This window comes from Chlamydotis macqueenii, chromosome 1, assembly GCF_036417535.1.
Source record: "Chlamydotis macqueenii isolate bChlMac1 chromosome 1, bChlMac1.mat, whole genome shotgun sequence".
Taxonomy (NCBI): domain Eukaryota; kingdom Metazoa; phylum Chordata; class Aves; order Otidiformes; family Otididae; genus Chlamydotis; species Chlamydotis macqueenii.
The window spans coordinates 131,470,063-131,496,683 of NC_141556.1; the positions used below are offsets into that span (position 1 = coordinate 131,470,063).

The 26,621-nt window shown below is 36.7% G+C and overlaps 1 protein-coding gene across 7 annotated transcripts in view; it reads right to left on the reverse strand.

Moving 5' to 3' along the window:
* The window catches only part of CNKSR2 (connector enhancer of kinase suppressor of Ras 2), a 213,191-nt gene that overhangs the window by 124,661 nt on the left and 61,909 nt on the right, over positions 1 to 26,621 (reverse strand). For all 7 annotated transcript variants that reach the window (XM_086767283.1, XM_086767251.1, XM_086767275.1 and 4 more), the window contains exons 4-5: positions 26,052 to 26,139; positions 10,517 to 10,558 (exon numbers count right to left, since the gene is read on the reverse strand). In XM_086767283.1, coding sequence (XP_086623409.1) covers positions 10,517 to 10,558; positions 26,052 to 26,139 — 130 coding nt within the window. The remainder of the gene's footprint in view (positions 1 to 10,516; positions 10,559 to 26,051; positions 26,140 to 26,621) is intronic.

Below are 26,621 nucleotides of genomic sequence, written 5' to 3' on the forward strand. Positions count from 1 at the left end.
CAGATGAAAATCAGGCTCTTAACGATGATAGGTAACTCCCATTAACTCTGAAGTTTATTCTATACTAATAAAACATGCTAATTGACTTTGGACCGAGTTGCTCATGTTCTACTGCTGCCAAGCATGATTTACTATTGCAGGCGTGAAGACTACAGTAAATAACCACCTCATGACGGGGTAATTCTTAAACCCGTGATCCTTGGCAGCATCTTCACAGCAAGACAGAAATTAAAAAGTTTGTAAAAAGGCTGAGACTGTCAAATGTGTACTCACTCCCTGAACACCCTCTTGTCAGAAGCAGAGAAGCTGTGATTTTTTCCTATCATTCTCTCATGTTTCTGTAAGCAAGTGATTTTGAGAGTTTCAGTAATTTCCATGAAGTCACCTTTCAGCAACTAAAACCAATTTCTCAGTTCAAGTTTCCAAATGCAAGCTTTGTCAGCAAATTCAGGGATTAGGACATTTTTCTGGTCCCAAAACTGTGGGTACCTCCGAAATCAATTAAGACCCAGCTTAATAGCTCTCAAATTCAAAAGATGAAAGCTAACCAGCCTCCTCAAATGATTTAAACACAACTGCACATGACTGCTGCACCAACCACTCTTCCAGGATTGCAAAGCATACTTCTTAAAGTAAAAAATATTTACAGCAGTGCTATGGTAAAATAATACAAAACTAGATATAACCTCCCTGCCAAATAACCATTATAATTCCAAATGCCAAACAACAAATATCTTAGGTAACGAGAAAAGTAAAAAAGTTAAGGATAAAAGCAAAAAAAAAAAACCAAACATAAAAATCCAGGAACAGTGAAATCTTAATCCTCTTACAGACCATTACATTGGGATCTTCTTCTCTTTAGATTATTTACAAACAGTCGGAAGTTTAGGTTTATACATAATGGCTTACTTTATCAAACAACAATGTTTCAGAATGAATAAACAAATCGGAATCAAATGAAAAATGTATCAAAATTTGTATTACCAACATTACTTTCTTCCAGAGATAATACTACCCTCAAGCATAGACACACCTACACCCCACTTCCCCTTCTGCTTTGTTTGTATTTCACAATGCAGAATCATTACTGGAAAAAGGAAGTCAAGAAATACATAAAATGGAGTTAAGAATGCTTTGTATTTTACCTGAATTAGGAAGAAGTGAAAAAGTGAACTTTATTGCAAAATTGGGTTTTTTATGGCTTTTTGGATACATGAAAATTGCTTTAAGCTGACATTTTAAAAAGGCAAAAATGACATAAAATTCCATTATAAAAATGAAAGCTTAGATTTCCTGTTTATTTGTTTGGGTTTTTTTTTAATACAATGCAGGCATATTATTTGTATCTTCAATTCTCTTGTAATCACATTGGCAATTATTGAAAAATTACTTTTAGAAAACTACAGAACACTCAGCTCTCCAAATGCAAAGTGAATAGAACTACATTATAAATCATTCTTTGGAGGTGAAAACTGAATTTTTCATACAGCTTTAGACTCATGTTCATCCACCCATTCTTCCTACTAATCTCTTCTAAAACCACAAAATTTATTGGGTCCTTAGCAGTTTCAGAGAAACTTCTATTTACAATGAATTAATGTATGATTTTTTTTTTCTCTTATTCCCAACTGCTGCATTGCAGAGAGATGCCAAAATGCGCAGAAAAGGAGTGCTCCTACCACCTAACACAATCCATGCCGTTACAATTTCACAGATGTGGCCCCTCATTCAAATAAAGTCCTCGGCTGCCTTGACAGATGATGGGGAAAGGAGGGGAGTGAGGCAAGTCCAGGATGTGGTACGGAACAGAAGCCTAAGCTGAGATGCATTAAATAGCTCCCTGGAGCAGCTGCTCTCCCTCTGCCTCTCCGTGACAGGGGTACAAACAGTCGATACAGTAAGCCTACTGAGATCAGCATCCCAATATGGTTATATTGGTTGCAATCCTAAAACAAGGTGGTATGAATATTCTCCAAGATGAGCTCTGGGAATACTGGATGCCAAAATCACCAAGTTACTACGATAAAGAAATCTGCCATATACTTCTATGCATTTCTAGCAGATTATTGTCTTTCGAGTCTTGTGGCATTCTTTCCAACTTAGATATTCATACCACTGTCCAAGAGCATGATACCGTGCCCATTCTCATTCATAAGCCACAGCAAAGACGCTAGAGAAGATCCCACAATTAGAGGATGCTCTTTCAGATTAACACTTCAAATTCTATGACCTTTCCAAAATGTAAACACTCGTTCAACAGGTGGGGATGCATACATAACTGTCTTCCTAGAAAAATGATACTTAGGGGCAAAACTCTGCTGCGTTATTATAAATTCTTTACTACTTCATGAGTACCCAGATCTCACCAAGTTTTTGAAGAGAAAAGTTGAAGACAGAGAACTTTTAAAGCTCCATTAAATGTTATCAGGTTTATTACCATATATTAGTAGGAGAGGTGACTGGAAACAGCAAAAGAAAACAGAAGGTACAGAAAAGTAAAAACAAAGGTTCTGGAATTACTTTTCTCAGTCTACGGCCAACAGAATTAGCTCTTTTATTCTAATAGAGCACTAGTGGACCTGAGTGATTCCGTAAGACAAGCAGCCATGAACTAACTGCACCCATAAAGAGAGTTTCTCAAGAAACAGTCACTCCAGATAATGAGACATAATCACAACAGTGTCTGTTCAGTAATTTTGGAATAGTTCTGTCCAGCAAACTAATTCCATTAAAATAGGTTTTGCTTTGCTTGTGAGAATTGTCCTTTCCTTTGGAGGGAGAAGGATGTTTGTTGTAGGAGGATTCTGAATTTAAGGCTCACCACTATTGCATACCAAACTGGCATATTCACGTTGCCCAGACGTCTAAGGAATGACTAGCTGATTTGTTTTTAATTAAACTGCTCATCTAATTTCAGAATACTGTGCATTTTATTTCTGTTTTCTTATTCCAGTATAATTTCAAGACCTTGGGAACAAAATGCAATGTTTTTAAAAGATGGGTCTGGGTTCTACCCAACCATTCAAAATTTTCAGCTGCTACAAGAAAACATTTAACAACTCCTTTAGTTTTCTTCTAGAAGTATAAGAACCCTGTTTGTGTTAGAATAATTACAGAATCATACAAGTCTCCCTCAACTATTATATATTTAAATAATTTTACTTAAACACTCCTTGGTTAAAGAGTTGTTCTGTAAGTAGGATCCTTGCCCAGAGCCAGGACAGCAAAGGGCCCCACTCTTACACACCAGATGTCCTCTCTCCATTGCAAAGGCAGAGTAGATGGACTGTCACTGGAAACACATTCAGAGGCTGACAGCCCCAGGAACATATTGGTGCTTGGATGGCTCTAGGACAAATTCATACGGTATAGCCATGTCAGTTTACAACAGTTTAACCAGTGCCTCTGAACATAGTTACTGTCCAGGTCCTGCCCAGATTACTGCTGTTGACTTCACTGGCCAAGGCATTTTAATATACCGATCAGCATAAACCAGCATACAGACACAACATCCTTTTCACCAGGAGCATCCTTCCTCCCCATTTAAGCCTCTTCATGGAAAAAGACCTTGGACCTATTCAGTGGATCAGGACTTTCCATGGCAAAGATGCTGTCACATGGCACAGGAACAATGTTAATTTAATGGAGGCAACATGCTATTCTATTTAGAAAGTTCCCAAGTAAACCGCCTTTGACTTGTCTATGCTCCTCTTCCTAAACGGTTCACACTGTGGCTCACCAGTTCATTGCATATTCATTCAAGCAACCTCCTGACCTAAATCTAAAGTTACGTTTGAAGCTACTTTACTTCTAGCTTGACTAAATTTTTCCTAAGCTCCTCAGGCTTCACTGGAGCTTTCACCTTGGCAGATGCAAAGCCACTTTGATAAATTATGTCAGTGCAATGAATACAGGGGGGTTTATTATTATATTATTATTATTTAGTTATAAGAAGTTTAAAAATTATTATTTTATTTGATGGAAAGTAATGGACTGACAGTATATTTTGCATATAGGCTACTCAATTAGAGCGGAAGAAAAGCACACAGTGCATTTTTGCTACTCATTCTGTTCCAAACAATTTATGAATGCTTTGTTTTTCAGCATAACTATTCAGCACAAGCTGTATCATAGATGTGTATGTTAGTTTCACTAAAATTGGATGACAGTACAACTCATCTTTTCTCTCAAATGGTAGTTACCTTTTGTTATTTTGTAAAACTACATTTCTGTTTATTAAAACATTGTTAATGGGATCAGGATCCTTCATCTTTTGTAACTGCTGATTCCCTGCTGCAATGCAGCACTAGCCACAGTAAGACACACAGGAAGATGAGCATCCAATTGCTCCTGAGAAAAGCAGTCATTAAAAACACCCAGCCTTTCTCAAGCTGCACTCAGCTTCCAGTGTGCAAGGCATCTGAATAAAGGAAAAGGACCGGGCCAGGCCAAAAAAAAAAGAAGCAAGTTACAAAAGATTAACTGAGAGAAATCAACAGATGATTACATTTTCTCCTTTCGTCATGCAGTCTCTGTTCTCACTATAAGCCTTACAGCGATGACTTCAGTTCTCTGTTGCAGTAACTCCACAGCTACATCACAGCCTCTATGTACAAAGCTAAATGATTTAAAGCTGGATGAAATGTGATCACTACACAGCATCTACTTGTTGGATAGAAATTCAAGGGGAAACTTTTTCTTTCACTCAGTAGGCAACTAGTTTATGCCTCAGAGCATGAAGAATGAAAGATAATACTTAGTTTCTACCTGTATTTTTGGACTGTAGTGTATCAATTTCTAAAATATTTTCCACAATTGCTCCTTCTTTTAGCCAGGGGGATGAGGACGTAAAGATGACTAAATTAGATTTGCATCTGTTCTCATTCCCTATGGCTGCTTCAATTTGTGCTGGGAAAGTGTGTCTCCCACAGCAGAGTGGAAGTACTTAGAGACACGGCTAGCTTCAGAGGCCTCCACATGCCATGGCCTTTCCTCAAAGGGTTCTTCTGTTATCAGTTCAATTCAGACAGCTCTAGGGTCACAAAGCATTTCTGCTCAAGCAAATCAACTTGTGTTGGTTCCTGTCCTTCATTTTACCTAGGCTAGTGGCCAAGCTTAAATCTATCTTGTCAAGTATTTGCAATACTGAAGCATCCTGGCTTAAACACATTCCCAGGGCCGAGGGCAAGAAAAGTAACAACCTCCCCCATCAACTCTCTCACCTCTCTCACCTATGTCATTTGAATGAAGGATAGGATGCCAATAAGACATACAGACATTCAGGGCTAAAAGTAAGAAAAAATGTATTGGTAATGTTAAGTTTAATATGTTTGGGAAAAAAAAAAAAAGCTCAGTTAGTTGGAACTCACAAAGCAACTTGCTACATGACGAAGTCTAACTAGTTAGCTTAAGCCAAATCAAATAATTATTAACAATTAAGTTCAGTCCAAAACATTTGTTGTACTGTAGGGAATACATCAGGAAACTCCAGCAATCTTAGAACCAACTGGGCCCGGACTTGTATTTGTATATTCATGAAGTTTAAACAGTGAACTAAATCTTACAACCAAAAAGACAGGCTTCTATTTGAGTGAAGTTTGCTGAGCCCAATTTGCAAGGTATAGACTTTTGAAAGGAAGCTGGTATTTACTTTTTGTTTGTTTTTTTTTTTTCTTTAATAAGACTACAAAAATTATATCTTTGACAATGCATTTTTAGTCAACTATAGTTCTATAACAAATATTCAGATACAATGGGCAGGAGAGAATTATCGTCACTGTGGTTTCTGCAAGGCTCTTAGTGAAAAGAGAACATTCTGAACAATTCCATTACTTGTTCTTTTCTTTTTCAGATTAGTAGCTCTTTTTTAATTTAAACAGTTCATTTGTTTTTCAAAAACTTCTGAATATTAATTTCACTCTGCGGTTCTACTTTCTACAGTTTTTCAACTCAATAAAACATTATTTGTTTTTGGAGGAAAAGCAACATAATTTTAAGAAAGTGAAATTCCTTAGAAAAACATTCTGATTTTTTATAGAATTAAACTAAAAAGAAAATTCATTTAAAACTTATTATTAATCTGACTGGAGCCTGGCTTCTACTTTCTATAATTAGTCCTTCTTGCTTTGCTCTCACTATTTAATACTCCACTGCATCACATGGATTAATCTGAACTAGATATTTCCATCTTATGCAGCCTTGAACAGCTGGATGGAATCAATGAATTATTCTTCAAAGATTTTAAACCTCCATTCAAACTTTTGCAATTATTAACATATAACACCCTAAATAAGCAGAACTGATAGCCTTTTAAGCTGAGCAGTTTTCCATACATTTTATCATCTCAAGTTAAATCAATATGAAGATTCTAAACATAAACTAGCAAGGGCATACTAATTTCCAATTTTGAAGCAAACACCACACCTATGGCTTATCCTTTCATATTTAGGCCCACTGTATTTTAAAACTGTTCTTCTCAAGTTAATATTTTCTATTGCCATCTACTTCTGTTGGTATTATTTTCTGGTTATATTTACTTTCTGTTTATGTTAATAAATTATTAAAATTATTATCATTTAATTATTTATTTATTGCAACGCTCACTGAGCAAAAGGTAACCTGGAGAAAACACAACGAGAAATGAAGTGGCTGAAATATGAAGCATTTCTCTGCATTCATTATTATTTTAGAAGTATCAACATTTTAATGAGCAAAACCCAACACATTATTCCTGTGTGGTTTTATGCTGCTTATTCCACAGAAACCAAGTGTTTTCTGTGTTTTCTGTGAACAAATTCATAGCAAAACAACTTTAAGAAATATAGTAATCTTTAAAATTATTGTTTCAACACATGTGCAATTCTAGGGCACAAAATTATAGAAGAGACAATGCTTCCCAGCTTCCCACTTTGCAACTCCGTTTAGAAGAAATAAAAAAGTTGAAGCAGGTAATTTCTTCTTAAAACTTCATCAGTTTTCCACAAGACCTTTTTCCCTTAGATACATTTTATGTTTTTAGCTGAATAACAAAGATTAGTTTACTACTTAACCTAATATTGTGAGTGACAATCAAAATGCTTTTATATATTTGAAACTCAAATTGCTTGGAGTAAACAAAAATATTTCTTTCTCGAACATAAACCGAATCTATACTGTTCTGTCCCCATAGAATATAATTTATTACATTTGTTAGTGATATTTTAAAAGCTAACATCAGAATAAGTTTACTGGCATTAAAATGTGTTATCTACGGACAAGGCGATTCAGCAGTCTCTCCACATGAACAGCCACACTGCCATCCCTGAAAGAAAGAGGGCATTAATTTGCTTTTCAAAATAAATTAGTACCATTAGAATATGAGCACATTCACTATTTCTTGGCCCTACCTAATTAAAGCAAATCAATCGGTTATTTAATTGAGGATCTTGCCTTTGGTGAAGGATGTTGCCTACTCTACCATGCTTTAGAGGAAAACATGAAGACTCAGTGATGGGTTAACTTTGGAGGTACCCATGCATGCACTTCAACAGCAGCAGAGTGGTCTCACATTCCCTGCCTGTGCCCACACATCCTCTTGCCCTGATTTGGTACAAAGTAGGCTCCGTCCAGGGGGAATGGGGCAGCAAACCCACAGGAGATGTGTGCTTACAGAGCTCCAGCCCCTGAACCACAGTACATGAGTCCAAAACAACATTTTGAGTCATGTGAACAATGGAGATGTTCAATCCAGAATATAGGTTTGACCTGAAGTAAAGCACTGGACCACCAATAAGTAACATGGACAAAAATCAACTACTCCGATCCAATGATCTGCTCCTAAGGTGGTAAGTTTATTGGTGTCCTAAAGAATAAGAGTACATAACTGCCACTTAATTTATTTGCATTTCTGTAGCTGTAGTTCTTTTTTACTTAGGTAAGAAGGATCTCTTAAAATTTTACTTCAGTTCTCAGTGGGAAAAATATCTTGCAACAAAGATTTCCTTAGGCTAATTGCATTAATTGCTAATTAGCTGTAAGTCATTGTTTCTCACTTTTGTGAGGAATCCTCTTTCCTTGTGTCATGAAGAGAACATGGCATGTGAAATCACACGGGATGAGTCCACAGTTTTGAATTCAGTTTCCTCTCTAAGTCATCCCAGTGAACACAGCTATATGTTGTTATCTGATCATTCAAAGGTAGCGGGATGTGATGCTGGCCAGACATCACTTCTGTTCCCTCCAGAGTTTGCACAGTTTGCGTATGGGAAATGTACTCAGAAAATGAACTTGCAATGGCTTGGTCTTTGAATTTAAGAAGAGAGCATCTACTTTCTGTCTATACCGTATGTGTGTACATGTTCTCTCCTCCAAGTCATTCCCAGTTCTCCCAGTATTTCTCATTCAAGACTCTCTATGCCTTTGCCAAAATCAGAGAACCTTCTTTTTAACTTCCACCTCTAAATTTATTGGATGCACAGTCTATAACAGGAGACTGAAATTCTTAATCCCTCTCTAGAACATATTTAATCTAGTTTGTACTCGTGCAGTCAAATGTTGTTATCTCATAAGATATCTAATATCCTCTCTTCTTTGACACTGGCATAAAAATACCATGCACTCTCTCAAGATCTTGACATCAGTAGGCTTTTCCTCTCTTTTTTTTTTAATCTATCTGTTAGACTGCCCCTCCTCAGATTGTCTAGTGGGCTAAAGCCACAACACCTTTCACTGTCTTCCAAGGAGAGGGGTTACAGGGAACTATGACTGCTTTCAATTCCAATTCTATCATCAACCTTTTCAGCTGAACTTGTAAAATACTCCCTTTCAAATTCAAAATAGTATTTTAAATTCCATGTTTTACTTATTCAATACAGATTTATCTCCTTCCTTGATTGCTTTTGGTCAGCTTTCGTCCCATGAAATCTCATCCATCAGGTAAAATGCAACATGGTCATGTTACATGTAATACATGCAGTCATTTTTAATCCTAAGCTTCAGGAAAACATTCAACTCTCTGTTCATGTTTCCTTGCAAGCTTGGGCACTAATCGTAGAAGCTAATTAAGCTCTCCATAGTAATACATATGTCCACCTGCCACCACATTGAAGTTACTGTGGATTAAAAAAATAAGCTTGTGTGAGTCTGAATGATGTAAGATAATATAACTTTTAAAACCTGTCTCAAATTTGTGCACTCACATATGTTAAATGAATCCCTCTCAGTTTCCTCCAAATTGTCTCTTGAAGACTACATTAACTGATGCTTCATGAGCTCTAAACACTGCCAGCTCCCTTTATAATCCTTTTTGCTAATTTGTAAAAGATATATACTATATATAGCAGATGTCAGAACTCTTGGCTCTTACAGCAGAAGACAAGCATGTATCGAAAAATCAGGCTACGTATAATGGTTTCAAACTTACAGCACTTCAACTTCTGCCAAGATTATGCAATTAAAAACCTTGTTACTTAAATACTTGCAGAGATCAGCCTAGCAAAGATTACGATGTCAGCCTCACTAAAATTGCTAATTCTTTGTGTTTCACAGGGGAAAAATGTCAGTGAAACTTTTTATTCCATATCACTGTGAAATCAAAGCATCAAAAGCTCATAGAATTCAGCTTGCCAAGCATTTGATATGGGAGCACTGGGGGGGGGGGGGGGGAAGTATAGCAAAATTTACTGGGAAGCTCACCTTTTAAAATAAAGAAACACAGTATTTTCTTGCTTAAGCTGTAGTAATAAGAAAAGTAAGATATCAAAACCTACCTAAATGTGAAATATAGAGAATAAATTAAAGCAACTCTCTACTCACCCTTAGGAAGAATATTTTCATATCTAACGTTTAGAAACAAGCTCTGAGTTAACTTAATACTCACTAAATTACAGTAACAACATGATACACAATTTAATATCTAAAACTTAGGGACAGTTTTCAGACAAAGTTTCCTCAAGCTTTCGACTCTCCATCCACCAAAGTACCAGCCTTTCAAACTCATCCTGTGTTCTGATGCCCTGATGACTTTCATCTGCTTTATTTGTTATTAGTACTACTACAGATTCTGGGAACAGACCATCATATTTATGGTGAGAATTCAAAAGGAAAGAATTGCATTAATTTTCCTATCACTAGGCTAGTTCCATGCTCCTGTGAGGAATAAAACTGTATAAACGAAGCTATATCACTAAGATAAATATACATAATTTCATAGAAGCCTAGCAACCAGCTCTCCTGGGGAAAAAAAAAAAAAAAAAGCCATTTTTCAAAATCATTCCTCTGACCATGGTTTATAAACAGTAGATGGGCCTGAGCCAGACAAACACAAGCCCTTGAAAAGTTGCTGGCTTCTCATATGCCAAGATCAGCTTCCATAACATCATTCCCTATTCACAAGTAGTTCCCTACATTCACTTAGTCATATCCAGATTCGTTCGTTATCACACTGGCACTGCATAGAAAAAGCACAAAACACACAGATCTATAATTCTATGTAATCTATACAAATATATTTACTAATAGAAAGCCAAACACTACTCACCACATGAAGAATTTTATTTTCTGTTTCATATACTGTGCAATCCTGAAAAAGTAAAGCGGAAAAGGCAGGTTAAATTGATCCAGTCATTCACCCTTCCTAGATTTATCCTTAAAAATAATTAAACCAAATGGAAAAGTCTTTAGGACGAAACAAAATATCTCAAAGTCTCAAACAGAATGTAACCAAAGTGTGAAGCCACCACAGAAAGGAAATACTGGTAAACGTTTATATCTGTTCACTAGCAGTCCCTGACCATGGACAAAAATGACTTCTAGCGCTAACACTGAAAAACAGAGGTACCAGCATTAGTCTTAAATAACTAAGAAAAAAAACCTAAGCTGAACAATCCCTGCTGAGCTGAGCTAAACTGACATGTTTGCACACCTTGCCAAAGAAGAGAAGAAACACCCTGGGAGAAGGAAGAGGAAAGAAAGGGAACCACTGGTTGTTTATAACACTCCATGCAACGGGAAGGAAGACAAACATGGAATACAAAATGCACAGGAAACTTGAGTCGGACCATATTACATACAGCCTGCTGGGGACTGCGTGCACACTACACCTTATGCAGTATGTGAGGCAGTTTCCCTAAGTAAGACTAACAGATGGGAGGCTGGGGGCTGTGAAAGTTTTTCTGACAGGCCAAAATCTCAGTTGGATATAGAGAAATGGAATTAGTAAGGCAGGGAGCACATGGAATGCAACAACCATTGGTGAAAGAGCAAGTTCATCAGATGCTGTAGCTTAATGGTTCAAGCTCTGTTTCGAACAGAAGCTTTATATTCTACCTGATAACCCACATGAAATTTGTGACTAAGTTTTCAGGTTTTAAGTCTCATTTTAAAATCAGTTTATACAGTTAGAAAAAACAATTTTGTTACATGCAACTGTTTTTTTAAAAAATGAACTTTTAATCCATGAAATGCTTCTAGGGTTACTCAGGTAAGAAAAGCCAGTGTGTTCTTAAGCTTTATACAAAGCAACTTATGCAGAAGCAGCAGGTTGACCAGGGAGTAATTTCCTAATAACAGCTGTTGGCATTCAGGAAACATTTGGCAGTAAGTACGGCCGGAAAGAAAATCTAACACGTTTAATTATATGCAGACATCAATGAAGTATTTGCAATCTTAGTAGCAAAACACACATTTCATTGTTAGGTGTGGGAGGGCATGTAACATTTTAAATCTGGATACATCTATGTTCTGCATGGTTTCTCATGAATCATTTTGCAAAAATAGCAGGAAGGGATTGCAACTTTTATATTGAAGGAAAAAAAAAAAAAGCAAGTGCTTTTAAGCAGACATAATTATTTCATTGGTAATAGGAAGAGTTTACTACATGTTTAAACATTCAACTTAAAGAGGATACTGTTTGAGAAGTCTCAAAGGCAAGAAGGACTCTGGGTTCCTGAATGCTGTAGGGGTTTACTACAACCAAGAAACCAGTGAATAACAGAGAAACACTGCTACATCCTTGAAGTGAAACTCTTCTACACTATAATGAAGGAAGTTAAAGAAATATGCTTATTTCTGACCATCCAAGAGTGTGTATATACATATAAAAAACATATCACTCAATATACAAAAGACCGTAAAGCAAGTGGAAAACTTCTCATGCATGCAGTGAATGTCTAGGGGCAGGTGGCCTCACCCTTAAATTCTGTCCTCAACACACAATTCCATACAAATCCTGGGTCTGGGAAAAGAAATTGCTAAATGAGTTCATCACACAGTGGACAGCTGATTGTTGATGCTATGTCTTCATATTCAGGGAAGAGAAAAACTAACAGTTCAGTAAACCATAAAATACAGAAAAACTAGAGGAGAGCAAATGCAATGCTTAAGTAAAAAAAAAAAAAAAAAAGACAAATCCAAAATATACTTTATCCATACATGAATGACATCCAGCTAAACATAATTCAAGCATGAACTCAGAGAAATGTGCAGGAATGCAAAGATCCATGCCGGCATAGCCCAGAGCAGCCCTGAAGTCTAGGATTCAAAGAAACGTAGAAAAGGTCACCAAGCTGATCCCTGCATCGTAGCAAGCTCATTTTAACTTCCTGCAGCCATCCCCAGAGATGAAGGCTGAAATGGCTTCTGAATGTTCCCAAGAGCAAAACCTACACGTCACTTTCTTTTATAGTGAACAGTTTACTTCCCCTTAGAATTTTTAAGTCACTCCACTGCTTTGTGCTTTGTCTTTAAGCAAAAGCTAAGGATAACTGTGCCTAGCCTCTTCAAACATCCCTTAGGTAGAATGACAAGCTAAATGCTTATTACTGGGAGCCTGTACCATTTACAATCATTGCTTTTTCATACCCATTTCATTTCAGCTAAAAGGGCTTCAAGCACTTTAGAACTATAAAGAGTTGCTAACTATGCAATTAGAAATTAATTTGCATTCTTAATAGCATACCACCCACAGCTGGAGAACATCTCTTTCTTCCATACCTATTCTGTAAGACCATATCTTACTCCTGAAAGAGCTTAAATATCTGTTTAACCACAGTATCAAAACATTGCAATTAAAGCAAGAAATAGATCATATACAAGTTTAACATCAACTTTTTTTTCTACTTTAGAAAAGCAAGAACACACAAAAAATTTGCAACCAAGCTTTACTCCTACCAAGCTAACAACTTGCTGTTCACTCAGTGAAACAATCTTGTGATTACCCCTGAACTGAAAGACACAGATACAGCAAGGACCAGATATTTTACTTTTACCTGTTTATCCTCTGAACTTCACATAGACATTCACTGACAAATTATAACTAAAGCTAGGCTATATGATCTTCATCTAACCAATCAAACAGAACTTCAGCTGAAACAGCATAAGGTTATCTTCTAAATGTGCATTATTTTCTTAAAAATTAATTATGCAGGTTGCTAATAAAGCAACAAAAACAGTTCAGTGTTAATTTACACTTCCTGTAAATGTAGTCAAATATTAGGCATTAGCAGTTTTGAAGAGGAAAATGGGACAGTACTATCTGCAAAGAAAGAGAAATAAAAGGGGAATATGATGGAACAACTTAATTACTAATACCAGATTTTCATGGCCAGTCTTTCCAGCTCTGCCTTATGCATCAACAATGGCAAAAGTGATCTTTATGGAGGCAGATGAACTAGGCTAAGATCCTAGAAAAAGGGAAATATGAGATACAACACTGGAAGGAAAAGAAAAAAAATGTAGTAGGGGAGGAAGACAAGAAGAGCAAGAACAAACCACAACAATCAGGTAGAGGGTTATTCTGCACTTTCAATTCTAGTATAGTTTTAAAATCTGTTTTTACAACTAGCAAGACCTATGCTACACTGCAACTGAGAGGCATCATTTATACTTCTTCCAGAACTCCTGACCTTCATAACCATAATTCCACATTATTTCTACAAAAACGACAAGCTTTATGCAGAACGATCCAATCATAATGTCATAAGTAATAATTGCTAAAGACACTTAAACTAAACCCGCTGAATTAGACAGCACTGACTGGCGATAGCGCCGCCAAATGTACACATCTCACTCCACTCTGCCCCAGACATCGCTAGAAAAAAATCACACATGAGGTAAAAAACAAAATAGAAATATTTGTGGATTTTATTTTTCAAAAGCAATGTTTCTGATGCTTTATTCTTCCATTTTATTTTCTTCTCCCTCACTAATATTGCCCTCTTTCTAAGCATTTGTCTTATTATGTCACAGCAGTGAGGAATGGGGTCACCTAATTACATCAGCACTTTTCTTACTCTTTAGTCTGTTTCTTTGCACCCAAGTTGATTAAATCCCACCTCAAAATGTGAAGTACTGAGATCTAGAAGACCTGCGAACTCATCCTACTGCTCATATATCTCACAGGGACAGCATTTTCACACAGTTCTCCAGTACTATAACTATGGGATAATATTTAGCAGGAAACACTTTTTTTTTCTGGCATACATATGATCTGGTTTCCAAGTCCGAGTCGACAACCAGTCAAATTACTTATTGCAATTACCTGTCAAACACTTCTCCTCTCCGGGTTCTTGCAGGTAATAATCTTGAAACTATTACTACTACTACTACTATTATTATTACTACTATTATTATTTGTGGGTTTGCCACAGCAGCAGCTGCTGCACTGCACTTTTCTTGGCACTCTTAAGTTCCTGTCAACTCCATGACTTAATTTCAGAAAATAAAATATATACAAAAATAGTATGTATATACTATGTATAGTATATGGTATGTATGTACAAATAGCATGTATATACTATATATATAGTAGATACTCCCTACAGAAAAGGGAGAATTGTAGAAATACGTTTATTAGTTCTTTCGGTAACAAATCAGCAACATTTCAGCATTTCTAGTAATCCTTAGGTCAGAGTGCTCAAGAGAAGGCATGGACTTCTTTCACTGTATTTTCTTGCTCATGTATATTTAGTCATCCTAATTTGTTTTTTCCTCCAAGGCAAGGAAATTTCCTGGGCGGAACTGATACAGAAGCAGATTACACGACTGCCAAAACCAAACCCCAAATCTCCTGATTCTAAGATAACATGTTAGCCCAAAAATGTCCTTTGTGAATTCATATGATAGCAGCATTGCTCAAAAGTAGTTGTGTGGTGCTACAGAGGTGGAGTCAACTGGAGTAACTCATGAAGAACAAGAAAAGCTTGCCATGAGACAGCTACAGTGTCTCCAGGTAGCTGTCAAGCTGCTTCTGGTGAGCTTCTTCACTGTTTTTTTTTTTTCATTTGTTTAAATGTGCATTCCAACTGAATTTAGAAGAAGGCAATTTACATGTGTGTGTTTGTGTATATTGCACTGTTTTTACCAGTATTTCACTGATAAAATGTAGGCAAGGTCAGGAACGTAATTTTAAAAGTGCTAGTGAAATCGCCTGGGAAAGGTATCTTCCATGAGCAATCCCAAATTTCTTCCATGTCTACTTTTAAGATGGCAACAGCTAAATTTTAAGTACTGCTTAAAAACAGATGTCTGATAGAAGTGCTGTCACCATTATTTTGAAGACATGCAAAATGTTCTAAACTATGTAATTCCAGTTCTCTATTTGTAACAAAAATAATGAATTACATGATTGCTAAAAGAGGGTTCAGATTCTCATGCACTGCCAAACCTTTGGCATAAAATCTCTCTTGAGCAACACAGCCATTGGTTGGAGTTAAGCCAAGTCATCCTTTAAATCCCTTTGCTTCTCAAATTGATTAAAACTACAACTGAATCCTTTAATACCAGTATATGTCAAATGGATGGTCTGTCAGTCTTGCTACTTAGCAACAATAAAAACTAATTAACTTGAGAATGCTCAGATCATAACTCACAGTTCCTTCACCCTCTGCACCACATCATAAAAAAAAATAAGCTGTTCTGGCTTCAAGGAGCCCACTCTGAGCCTGTTCAAGTGTCACTAGCTCAAGGGAATTTATGCCACTGGCTCTAGAAAGGCTCATTTGCTTTGAATTCTGCCCACTTCAACTATGGCAAAAGAGCCAAAAGACTGAGGATTGTTGGTGTCGTCACTGAAGATTCTCACAAAAGTTCTCACCAACAATGATGACAAAGTCAAAAGCTTTACCAACATATGAAAAAGGCAGAAGTTCTGTAGCTTTCATAATACCCTTCATTGCTTTTCTTGGACCAAGGCAGTGGTACATAATTTCCAAACAGTTACAAGGGTAAGACAAGTTGAGTTAATTTAGCCTTTCACTACTTAGAAAATGCATGGAAAATATATCTAATGCAGCTGACGGCAGGATTAAACAATGATAGCTTTGAAACTATAAACCTGATCGATATAATATAGGCTACAGCAAAATGCTGTGTTCTATAGAACATGATGATTAGAAAACTGAAGGATATTAGGGAACTCTCCTTAGACTGGGATTTACAGGTATGTCTGGGTAATTACAGGAACAATAAAATACAAATTGGCAGATATACAGCTCTGTCCAGCCCTCCTTCACAAAAACAAGAAACAAAAAAACCTCTTAAATACCCTCAAAGCTACAGAAGCTGGCAAGCAGGTAATGTTCTCCTCTGGCAATGGGCAAAAAATTAAGATCGTGACACAGGCAGAGGTTTCCTGAGGTTCTTTACCACATCTTAGATTTTAACAGGTCTAGCAGGACTTTTTATACAAAAGCTGTGGGCCTTGAGGACACTGACAATTACAAATGAACAGAGAGAGGGGAAGAAGAAATACCTTTTTCCTGCCTCACTACCTAAAATGCTTCTCTTAATACAAGCTCCTCTTAAGCTATGCAACAACCCAGTGCTTGCATAGGTAATCCTTGGCTGCTGCCATACAAAATTAACGTTTAAAATTACACAGCCATTGTAAAAACCTATAAAGTATTTCTAAATGGACATCCTAAAATACTTGCTTTCCCTGACATTCTTCCCACAGAGCTGCTCCAAAAGAGTCTCCTATCATGGCTGTTCCTCCTCCTTCCAACTGTTACAGTCCCAGGGAGCTCTATCCTCAACTTTCCCCTTTTCTTCATTCTCTTCCCTATTGCTCAGCAGCCTCCTAAAATCATGCTGCTTTAATTATCATCTCTGTGTGTATGAGTCACAGATCTCTCGTCCCTTCTGTTCACATTCACAGTTCAGAATCTCCTTCTGGGTATTTGCCACCAGCCTTAACACAGTATGCTGAAAAGCTGAAATCACGTTTCTTCCCAAACCCTCCCAGCTTCCCTCTTCTTTCCCTATCTCTGTCAACAACTCCACCACCTTATGTCCCACAAGCTCACAACCTGGGTGCCATTTTCAACTCCTCTTCGCATCCCACACAAGTCCTGTCTATTTTCTTCTCACTGCTGTTCAGAAATACTTGCTTTCTTTCCCACCTATGCTACAATTATTCAGTCCCTGCAGTTTCTTGCCACTGGGTCCACAGCATCCTCACTCTTTTATTATTCCCTGTCCCTCAACACTGAAGCCAGAACCCATCTGTATCTGCAGCAACCCATTCTGTCCTCCCCCATTGGAAACATGCATAAGAACTGACAGAGATGGGAGAAAACAGAATGGTGAGCATACACCATTTGAGATACTACAGGAAGAAGATAAAAATCTCCATTGTGAAGAATATCAAGCGAGCTATTAAATAAATGCTACACAAAAGGACACTTCCTATGCAACCTACACAAACGCTTCTAAAAGTCTAGGGCCTTTCCCTGAATATTTAATGAACCTGCAGTTCTCTAAGTTCATAACCCTTGTGTACAAACTAACAGCAATTACCCAGCTTACTGAGTACAAAGAATTGCCTTAATTTTATTTAAACAATCTGCATGGAGTGGCACCTATCACCATGGAAACAGAATACTTTGTGTAAAAATTTAACACAACTTCTATAAATCGCCCACAAATCAAGCAACTACTGGGAAAAATTGCTCGCTGGATTAAGAGAGCTGCAATGTGTACATGAAGCTCTTTTCTTCTATCTTTCTAAAGTAATTTTCCATTTCCAATTATTTCTATCCTCCTTTCTGCAAAAGGCATCGTCTTTTTTTTCTTTTGGGATATGGTCACATACGAGTTCTTAATTTGCATATAGAGAGTAACACTTCTTCCTTCTATGTCGTTTCTAAAATGAGCTGGTATACCATTAGGTCAGAAACCATAGCAAGAATTTTAGCACCAACTAAAATCACATTGATATTTGCTCATATATCCTGCCAGAATGCAAGTGCTTACGTGGTCTAAATTGAATTTCAGCTCTTCGGGTGATTTCTCTATGCAGCGACATTCTCAGTAGGTAAAAATAAAATCCAATGAAACTATCAATGGATGAGAGGTTGGAAATGAGGCAAAAATGTTCCATCCAAAGAAGAAAAAGCAAAGTCAAAACACCCTTTTTTCCACACCTCTAATTCAGAGGAATAAGTGTCATGCATTCAAAACTAAATCTTTTATTACTGACATGCAAAATAGAGTTCATAGCATGATGCGTTGTGTAGTTCTTAAGCTTTCAATGCCACTTCCAAGACCATTTAGAGGTCAATAACTTCTTAATTTTTCAGTTCTGCTTCTATTCTAGTACAGTAATGAAAAAGCATTCTGGTTTATAAAACACAATTGCAGTAAAATGTTTTATGTTTCATATAGTGCCTAGGTGGTTATTCTGCCAACAGAGGAAATAAAATTAATCAAACTTGAGAAAAAGTAATGATATTTAGGTAGATTGCATTTCAGGCTCAGCTGTAACTTGATTGTTTCATATTGGATCATCTGAAATTCTTGATGTATTTTTAATGGATTTAAGCAGACACACACGTACTTCATATTATATTCCTGAAATAAAAATTGACCCTACACTTTTTCACAACCAAGGCTTCTACTAGCTACCTGGCAACACATAGTTTCTGTAATTCACTATACTGAAGTGAAATCTTGCTTCACTGCACCTTGTTACAGAGACTATACTGTCCCTGGAAAGGGAAATCAGTTTCCAAAGTAAAAAATAATGCAGTCTCAGTCTTCACTTCTACTGATATAGCCAACATAATCTTTATCTATCATTATTAATGATTAAATTTAGCATTTATAAAGAATCACACAGGAAGCATGGCATATCCTCTGTCTGCCTCTATTCAAATAGAAACTGTGATACACTCAACATGCACTGACACAGTGCCCACAACAATCAGACTAAGAAAAAAGCTTTTATTTAAAGGAAACATATGAGACACTAAAACACATTTTTTCCCTTCTGTCTACACTTTCTCTCAGTTTCTACCAACTTTCTGCTACTTTGTGCAAGTGCTTCCACGACTGCATGAATTAACTCAACAGTCCCTGACTCTTTCACCATCTCCTCGACCTATTCAGGCTCATTTTCTTGGAAAAATTTAACGGCTGCATTAGTTTACCAGCATACACCCAATCAAAAAGACGACTCTTTTTTCCACAAATTATTCTGTTTTGTGTTTCATTTTTCCCCATGTTCAGAGACTGTCAGTCATTAATGTGGAAGAAAAGCAACGAACAAAAAAAAAAAAAAAAAAAAACAAAAAAAAAAAACCCCACAAACAAGCCAACATCAACCCTCTTTTGGAGGGTTTTGGTTTTGTTTGTTTGCTTTTGTTTGGTTTGGTTTGATTTGGTTTTCTTCTTCCATCCATGAGGAAAAGAAACTACTCTACCTAAGAATAGAAAAGAAAACACAGCTAGCAAGTTCACAGGACTTTACAGAGTAGGTTTTTATTAAAGCATGCAGTGGCTTCATAAGGTACTTTGAAAATGCCACATCGTAGACTACACAGCTTTAGGAAAAAACCCTCTTTAGAGCATATATCTCAATGACAATTAATGAAGCACCAAATTATTTCTAGTAGTGGTTCATATCCCTATAGACTATTAGTGATGTTTTAACCCTTAAGTTACTCCGTGCCTAATTCCACTTCAAAAAAGATTTCAAAACTTAAATCAAAAGACAACAATATATCTACAAGTAAGCCATTTCAAGGTGGGGGGAAAAAAAAAAAAGTATAATAGAATAGTAGAAATAAACTACCATAATCAGAAAAAGGCATGAATGTTAAGCACTTTAGGTATTTTTAACATTACATTAAATTACATCTGAAATTTTCCATATAAGTGCTATAGAGAAATAAGCTACTCTACCAGGAAAAAAACATTGCTAAAGAGCATAAATTGAAATTACTTTGATATAGCTTCTTGTAAACAAAAAACAGTTTCATTTTTCCGACAATCTTTTAAATTCTATTTTACCTTATACATTATACATTGACTTCTAAATGTGAAGAAAACAACTGCACAGGATAATACGTATCCTGAAACACCACCACATCTGAGCACTGCTTTGAACCTTATGCAATAGAAAATCTTGCATAAGAGCAGCACTTGAAGGATACAAGGTGAGTCTAAATTTCTGCCAGCATTACTTGCAATGAGTTCTAACACTCTCATATGAATACTATTTGGATTCCATGTACTACAGGCAGATACTGCCTGGGTATTGTTTTCAAGGGGGGCTTTTTTGTTCTGTTTTTAACTTTTCACCACATCTATTTAGCTACCCACTTGTACACTTACCCTTCTAATTGTACACTTACTAGAAATTAGGCATTCTGCATAAACAGTGTACTATGCATATATATTATTATTATTATATTACTTTTTAAATCCCAAGAATGTGGTCTCCTCATCATGAAATATTTTTACTAAAAAAGGGAGGAGGGAGGGGATTATTGCCAGAGTAGGCTAAGAAAGACTTTCCTGCAAGCATTTGATAACAACGTTGAGGTGGAAGGAATAACCATGAAAATTTTGAAGTTTTGTATTTAAATTTAATACGTAAGTGTTTGCATCAAACACGTTGCTTTGAAAATCCCAACAATCTGGAAGCACAAAGCAGCTTTAATAAGGAATCAATCAAACAGTCACACCACTAAATTATTAAAGCTAGTTTATTAGCTAAAGATACCTGACATAATTAGTTACCTGGTATGACCTAAAATTCAAAATTTTTAAGCTATATTTAACAAGTCCTTAAAGTCCTTAATAACAAGGACTCAAAAACAAAAATGAAGAATTGTGATAGAAAAGATTATATGAGAGAAACTTTGTAACAATAGTACTAAGGATATTAATTATTCTTCTCTATTCACCTATTTGATATTGTTCTAACAAAGCTAATAGAACTTTTATATAATAATATTTGGATTCTGAGTAGGGGCAGGGGGCTAGGAAAGTAAATTCCTTTCTTATCGTTTAAAGTGTAAAACAAGCCTGCATTTAGTTTCTCAGTGTGTCTTAATATTTGAAATATTAGTCATGTAAGTTACAGCCATTTGAGTATTAAAAAAATGCATACAAAAATGGTGCATTAATGATCCTTTTCAGTATCTTTTATCTGAAAGACAGCAATGGCTAGAAGCCCAAGAAAGACTACCCCTCTAGCATGGGAAGTGAGTTTGTCAGGGCACGGACACTCACTTTGTCAAGTCTCAGACACCTTCAAATGGGGAATAAGCTCCAACTGACTCAGCTGAAGCAGCGCACAGGGCACTTCTGTATGTGTTCTGTATTAGGGCATTTAGCTCAAAATCCCAGGTGCCTGCGATGGAGCATTTATGGATGGTTGTCTTGATCTTTCCTAGCTATCTTCCATCCTGGCTGCCACCTCGCAAATTGCATCACTCAGGCTCTCACTCCATGTCATCCAAAATCTGAGTATACCTCCAAATGTTGCTATGAGACAGGTAATCTCAGAAGTATGTTCTCTGACAACAGCACAAGCTAGGTCCATGTCAGCCAAGTGACTGTTCTCCATTTCCATCCCTGTTACACAGAATCGCTTCTACCACAGTCTCTCTTCAAAAAGGTGTTTACGTAGAGAAGTAACTGCAGTGAAGCTTTTATAAAGGAATATTTACAGGCCTACAGCTATGCCTCTACTGAAGGATCCTGCCAAGCAAATCCCATAAGACGTTAAAGTTGCGAGATAAACATCAGTGGTTTTAAAATTAAATAGACACAGCAAATCATTGTGAAAGCTAATTAAGAAAAGTAAAAAACACGTGACGAGTGCTACTAATGATCAGTACTGAACAGTAACAGTAAGAACTAGGATGTTCAGCAGTAAACTTTTCTTTAGATATCTGATAACTTACAAAGTCAATATAAAATTAAACTTTTCAGATATTTCCAAGATTTCCAGGATTTTAACTCTAAAGAAGAAATCTTCTTTAGCAAAACCTTAATGGGTTCCTGAGGAATAGCAGCATTGAGAGTGATAATAAAAGCTGCCTACAAATTGCCTAAGAAAGCAATAAATCTTCTATTCTTTACAGTTATCATTGTAGCTACTGCTACCTTTCTAAAACAAAACAAGCACACTTAAAAGGACCAGTTCCTGGCACTCTCTGAAGCTGAACACCCTAACTAAGTCAATAGCAAGACTTTCATGAACATCATAAAGACAAGGAGTCACTCATGTTCGTCCTTATACGCATTTGTAACTGGAACAATTCTGCCAACACAAATCTAAATTCATGAATGATTCAAAAGGGAAAAAAGCACAGCCCAAAACATCTCCCTCAACGTGTACACCCAAATCACTTTAACACCTATTTTATACCATCGAGAAAGAATAGGCCTTTTTTACTTGCTGCAGTGTAAACAGAGAGTACAGATAACACTCAGCCTCTAATTCCTACGGGGCGGCAGATAGGTGTAGGTGAGAAAGGCAGAGAGTGCAAGGGAAAGGTAGCAAAAATCATGATAGTCTCATGAATTTGTTTGTTATTTAAATCCTTTTTTTTCCTGCAGTGTTCTGCTGCAAGGGAAGAGTTGATTATAAAAATGAAAGAAGAATGCAAGCCCTCAATTAAATAAGCCATGAGCAAGGCGGGCGGTATTAAGAGTGAAAATCTGCAGGAAGTGCCTAGGAAACAATACCCTGAAGTCCTAAGGGGGAGAAAAAAAATCCCTAAGCCAAAATAAAACAGCTGCATAGAAGCACATGATTAGTGGCAATGCAAAGCAGGTTCCAACAATAACTTGCAGTGCTCTGAGGGACCTGCTTCCACTGGCAAATATCCACTGCACACTGGCCTGTTAATCAGGTCCTGGGCAATATGCTGCATACGTAGAAAATGAAATGGTTAAAACAAGCATGTGCCATTCTGCATTTTATTATAAAGTCTGTCTCTAAGTAGGTATTGCAACGTTAACTTTTCTAATTATTTAAAGGTTAATCTCAATAGATTTTCTAGACTTCATACTTATAAGAGAGAGTCTTAATTCTGCCTTTTTTTTTCTTCATTATCCATTTAGCACTGCTAAGAGGAGTGTGGGGAAACCCAACAACACTTAGCTCTATGAAGAAACATAGATATAACAATTAGCCTCAAAAAGTGCAAAATAATTCAGGCAAGCCAGCTTAATTTTAGCTTTTTTCCTCCACCTTGACAAAAGAATAATTTTTGGTTAATTAATCTGAATGCTGGCTGTACCTTAAACAACAACAAAAATACAGTTTTCAGTTCTGCTGGCACTTAGTTAGTGAGGTGAATACTGGAGTTCTAATTTTAAATTGTATGAATGTCTTAAAAAAAATCAAAGGTGTAAAGAAAATATACAGACTGCATTTTTTAATAAACAATTAAGCTTTATAAAAATCTGTTGTTAGCTACTGTTACAAGAACAACGCTAACATTGCCTTCTGTAGGTTTTTCACAAACAAAAAAAAATATTTTTAATTAAATTATTAATTATTGCAAGTTAGTGAAGTACTGTAAAGTACTTCGCATACAAAAGAAAATGGATTCTGAGACAGAAAAAACATCTGATAAGGTGATATTGAAACATTAAATTTACAGCCTTAAGAAAGCACAATGAGGATTCTCCATGTGTTCAGTGATCATATAAATGAAAAGCTCAGCGAAGACATTTCAAAATGCTAGGTTGGAATGCATTTGTTTTAAGTAGAGATCAAACCACATGTGTTTGGGACTAGTAATGGAATTTTTCATTATCATTCTTCTGACTACACTCCAATTCCATTTCAGAGCATGCTTAAATTTAGGCACACAAATGCTCCTTTTGACTTCAAAGTATGGATTCATGTATTGAACTGCTTCCTGATTAGGGGATCATGTCAGTTTTGGAGAAGATAAAAATCACTGCTCTTCAAAGGTATTAAATAGTAACATTTGCTTTCATTCCCACTGAAAAATTTACATAGGGAAATATTTACCTACACCATAGTGAATCAGCAGTATCACGGATAGGGATGAATTTATAAGAAAATTAACTGACACTGAGCTAATTCCTGGGAAATACTGCAGTGGTTTATATTCTACCCACTTTCTCACTAACAGGGGACACATGAAAACGGACCAGGTGGCTCTTCCCCTCAATTAAAAAACTAGACAGTGATGCACAGCTACTTCTGTGGAAAACGAGCAGTTTAGCCAAGGGGAAGGTATTTCCTCTGTGCCTCCTTTTCTCAGAATACTGGCCTCCTCTCACAACTCAATAAGGGCACAACAAGCCACAAGACAACAGATAAAACACACTTGTAATGCCAAAGGCAGCCGAGAAAACAAAGGCCTGGACTTTTCTTCCACAGCCACCATCACTGGCATCCCTGTCCCAGTTTGCGGCAGGGTGACATTGGGAAGCCTGGTGGGGAGCATGGGGTGGCTGAAGGATGGGATTGGCAGGGCATCCCTTGGCCCTCCAAGGGGGGGGGCCCTTGTGGGGGGCAAGCAGCCCATGCTCCATTTCCAGATCAAAAACGCCACACATAATTGAGGGAAAACTATTATTATATTATAAAAATAATAACATAGAACAGTGAGAAATTCATTTCCCAAGCTACAGCACACGAGACTAACAATACCACTCTTCTCCAACTCAGGTCAAGGGAAACTCAACTAATCACCAGTGTTGCACACATTTATGAAAGTGTCAGAGAAAAACACATTTCTTTGATAAAAGGGAGAATATTATCATATAAAGTCAGGCCAAAAGGCCATAGGAGAAGTTTAGCTTTGCTCAGTCTGGAGTGATGCTTCTGAAAACCAGAAGAAGTCTCCTCAGTGCTCCTACCTAGCCCACTCTCTCCCCGTTTCTCCACTTCACCTTCTCTAGTGCAAAAACTCCCTTGAACTTCTGCTTGGCAGCAGTAGTCCCTTCTTTCTGCTGTTGCTGAACTGGACCCTTTTCCCTGTGCATGACGGGCACTGCCACACTGCACGGTCAACTGATGGTATAAGATGGTACCAGGCCCTTCACAGTCAGCAGCAGCAGACTGGTTTCAGAAATTCATGCATCAGGGTAAATGATGCTCAGGTGAGTAGAACTACTTTAACTTCCTAGGCTATTTTAAAATAATTTAGTATCAAAATTAATTTGAACTCGCAGCAAAAGAGACTTCTCGGTTTCAGCAAAACAACAGGCAAAGATAGGGAAAGACCTAAACCACACACAGAAAAACCACAGAAGGGTGGGGAAGGTTGTCTAGATTGCACTCCCAAATGAAGCCCGTTAAGCAAGTGCTTCTCAGTACCTACTTCTGGATTTCCTGAAGGCAGGATGTACAAAAATGTATTCAAAATATTCTAGCCTCATGGGGACATGTGTCATTTTAACAGGTATCTAGATGATATAAATTGTACGAAAGAGTAGATGACTAAAGTCCAATACAAAAAGATCTTTTGAACCAGATAGTTAATTAAAAATTAAAGACAAAATAGAAGAAAATAAATATGCAAATTATCAAGTAGATTTTGTAAATCTATAGTGATGATATTAGACTAGAGAACCCAAGATGTATCTTGCTACCGAGATATGCAGAGGCAAATACACAGGACAACCCAAACTAGTACTATAAAACAAGAATTTTTATAAAGTATTTACTAAGTACTAGTATTCCATTATTTTTGTTAGACAATGATATAGACAGAGTAACACAAAACTGTGTGAAGGAGGTAATGGCTATTTACAATTTAGAAAAAAAATAAATTGCTAAGCATAAGGTCTCATACCTGTTGTACTATTGTTGTTAGTTCCAGACAGAGCTGTATGACATTATTTCTTGTTACTGAGTAATCTGTGACAGCAGCAAAAGGTGATCTAAAAAAAAATAAGAGAAAAAATGTTGAATTGCACTAGCATATATCCACTTGTTTCACTGGTGCACGAAGTGCTTAATACACATTGTTTCTACAGATACTAAAATCACACAGAATACCCAAAATGTACTACTAAAACTGTAAAATACAGGATATCTATCCATTGAAAATGTTCATCTCTCCTTGGTTTTCCATTTTTTAAGTTCCTCTTTAAGAAATTCCATTTATAAAAGTATTATTTCTTACAGGCTTCCAGTTTACTTCTGGACTGCCTTTACTCCCCTAGAAAAAGCCCACCTTGCCTTCCGTATTTGTTTGGGAACACTCTCGTAAAGACAACTTGAGGCATCACTTCCACCTGTAATATGAATGGTGTCCAGATGTGCATCAGATTAGAAAATATTTGGCTGATTCCCTGGGATACTTAGGATCCAATCTACTATCTGGTAAAAGTACTGGAGGGACTCAGAAGAAGTAAAATCT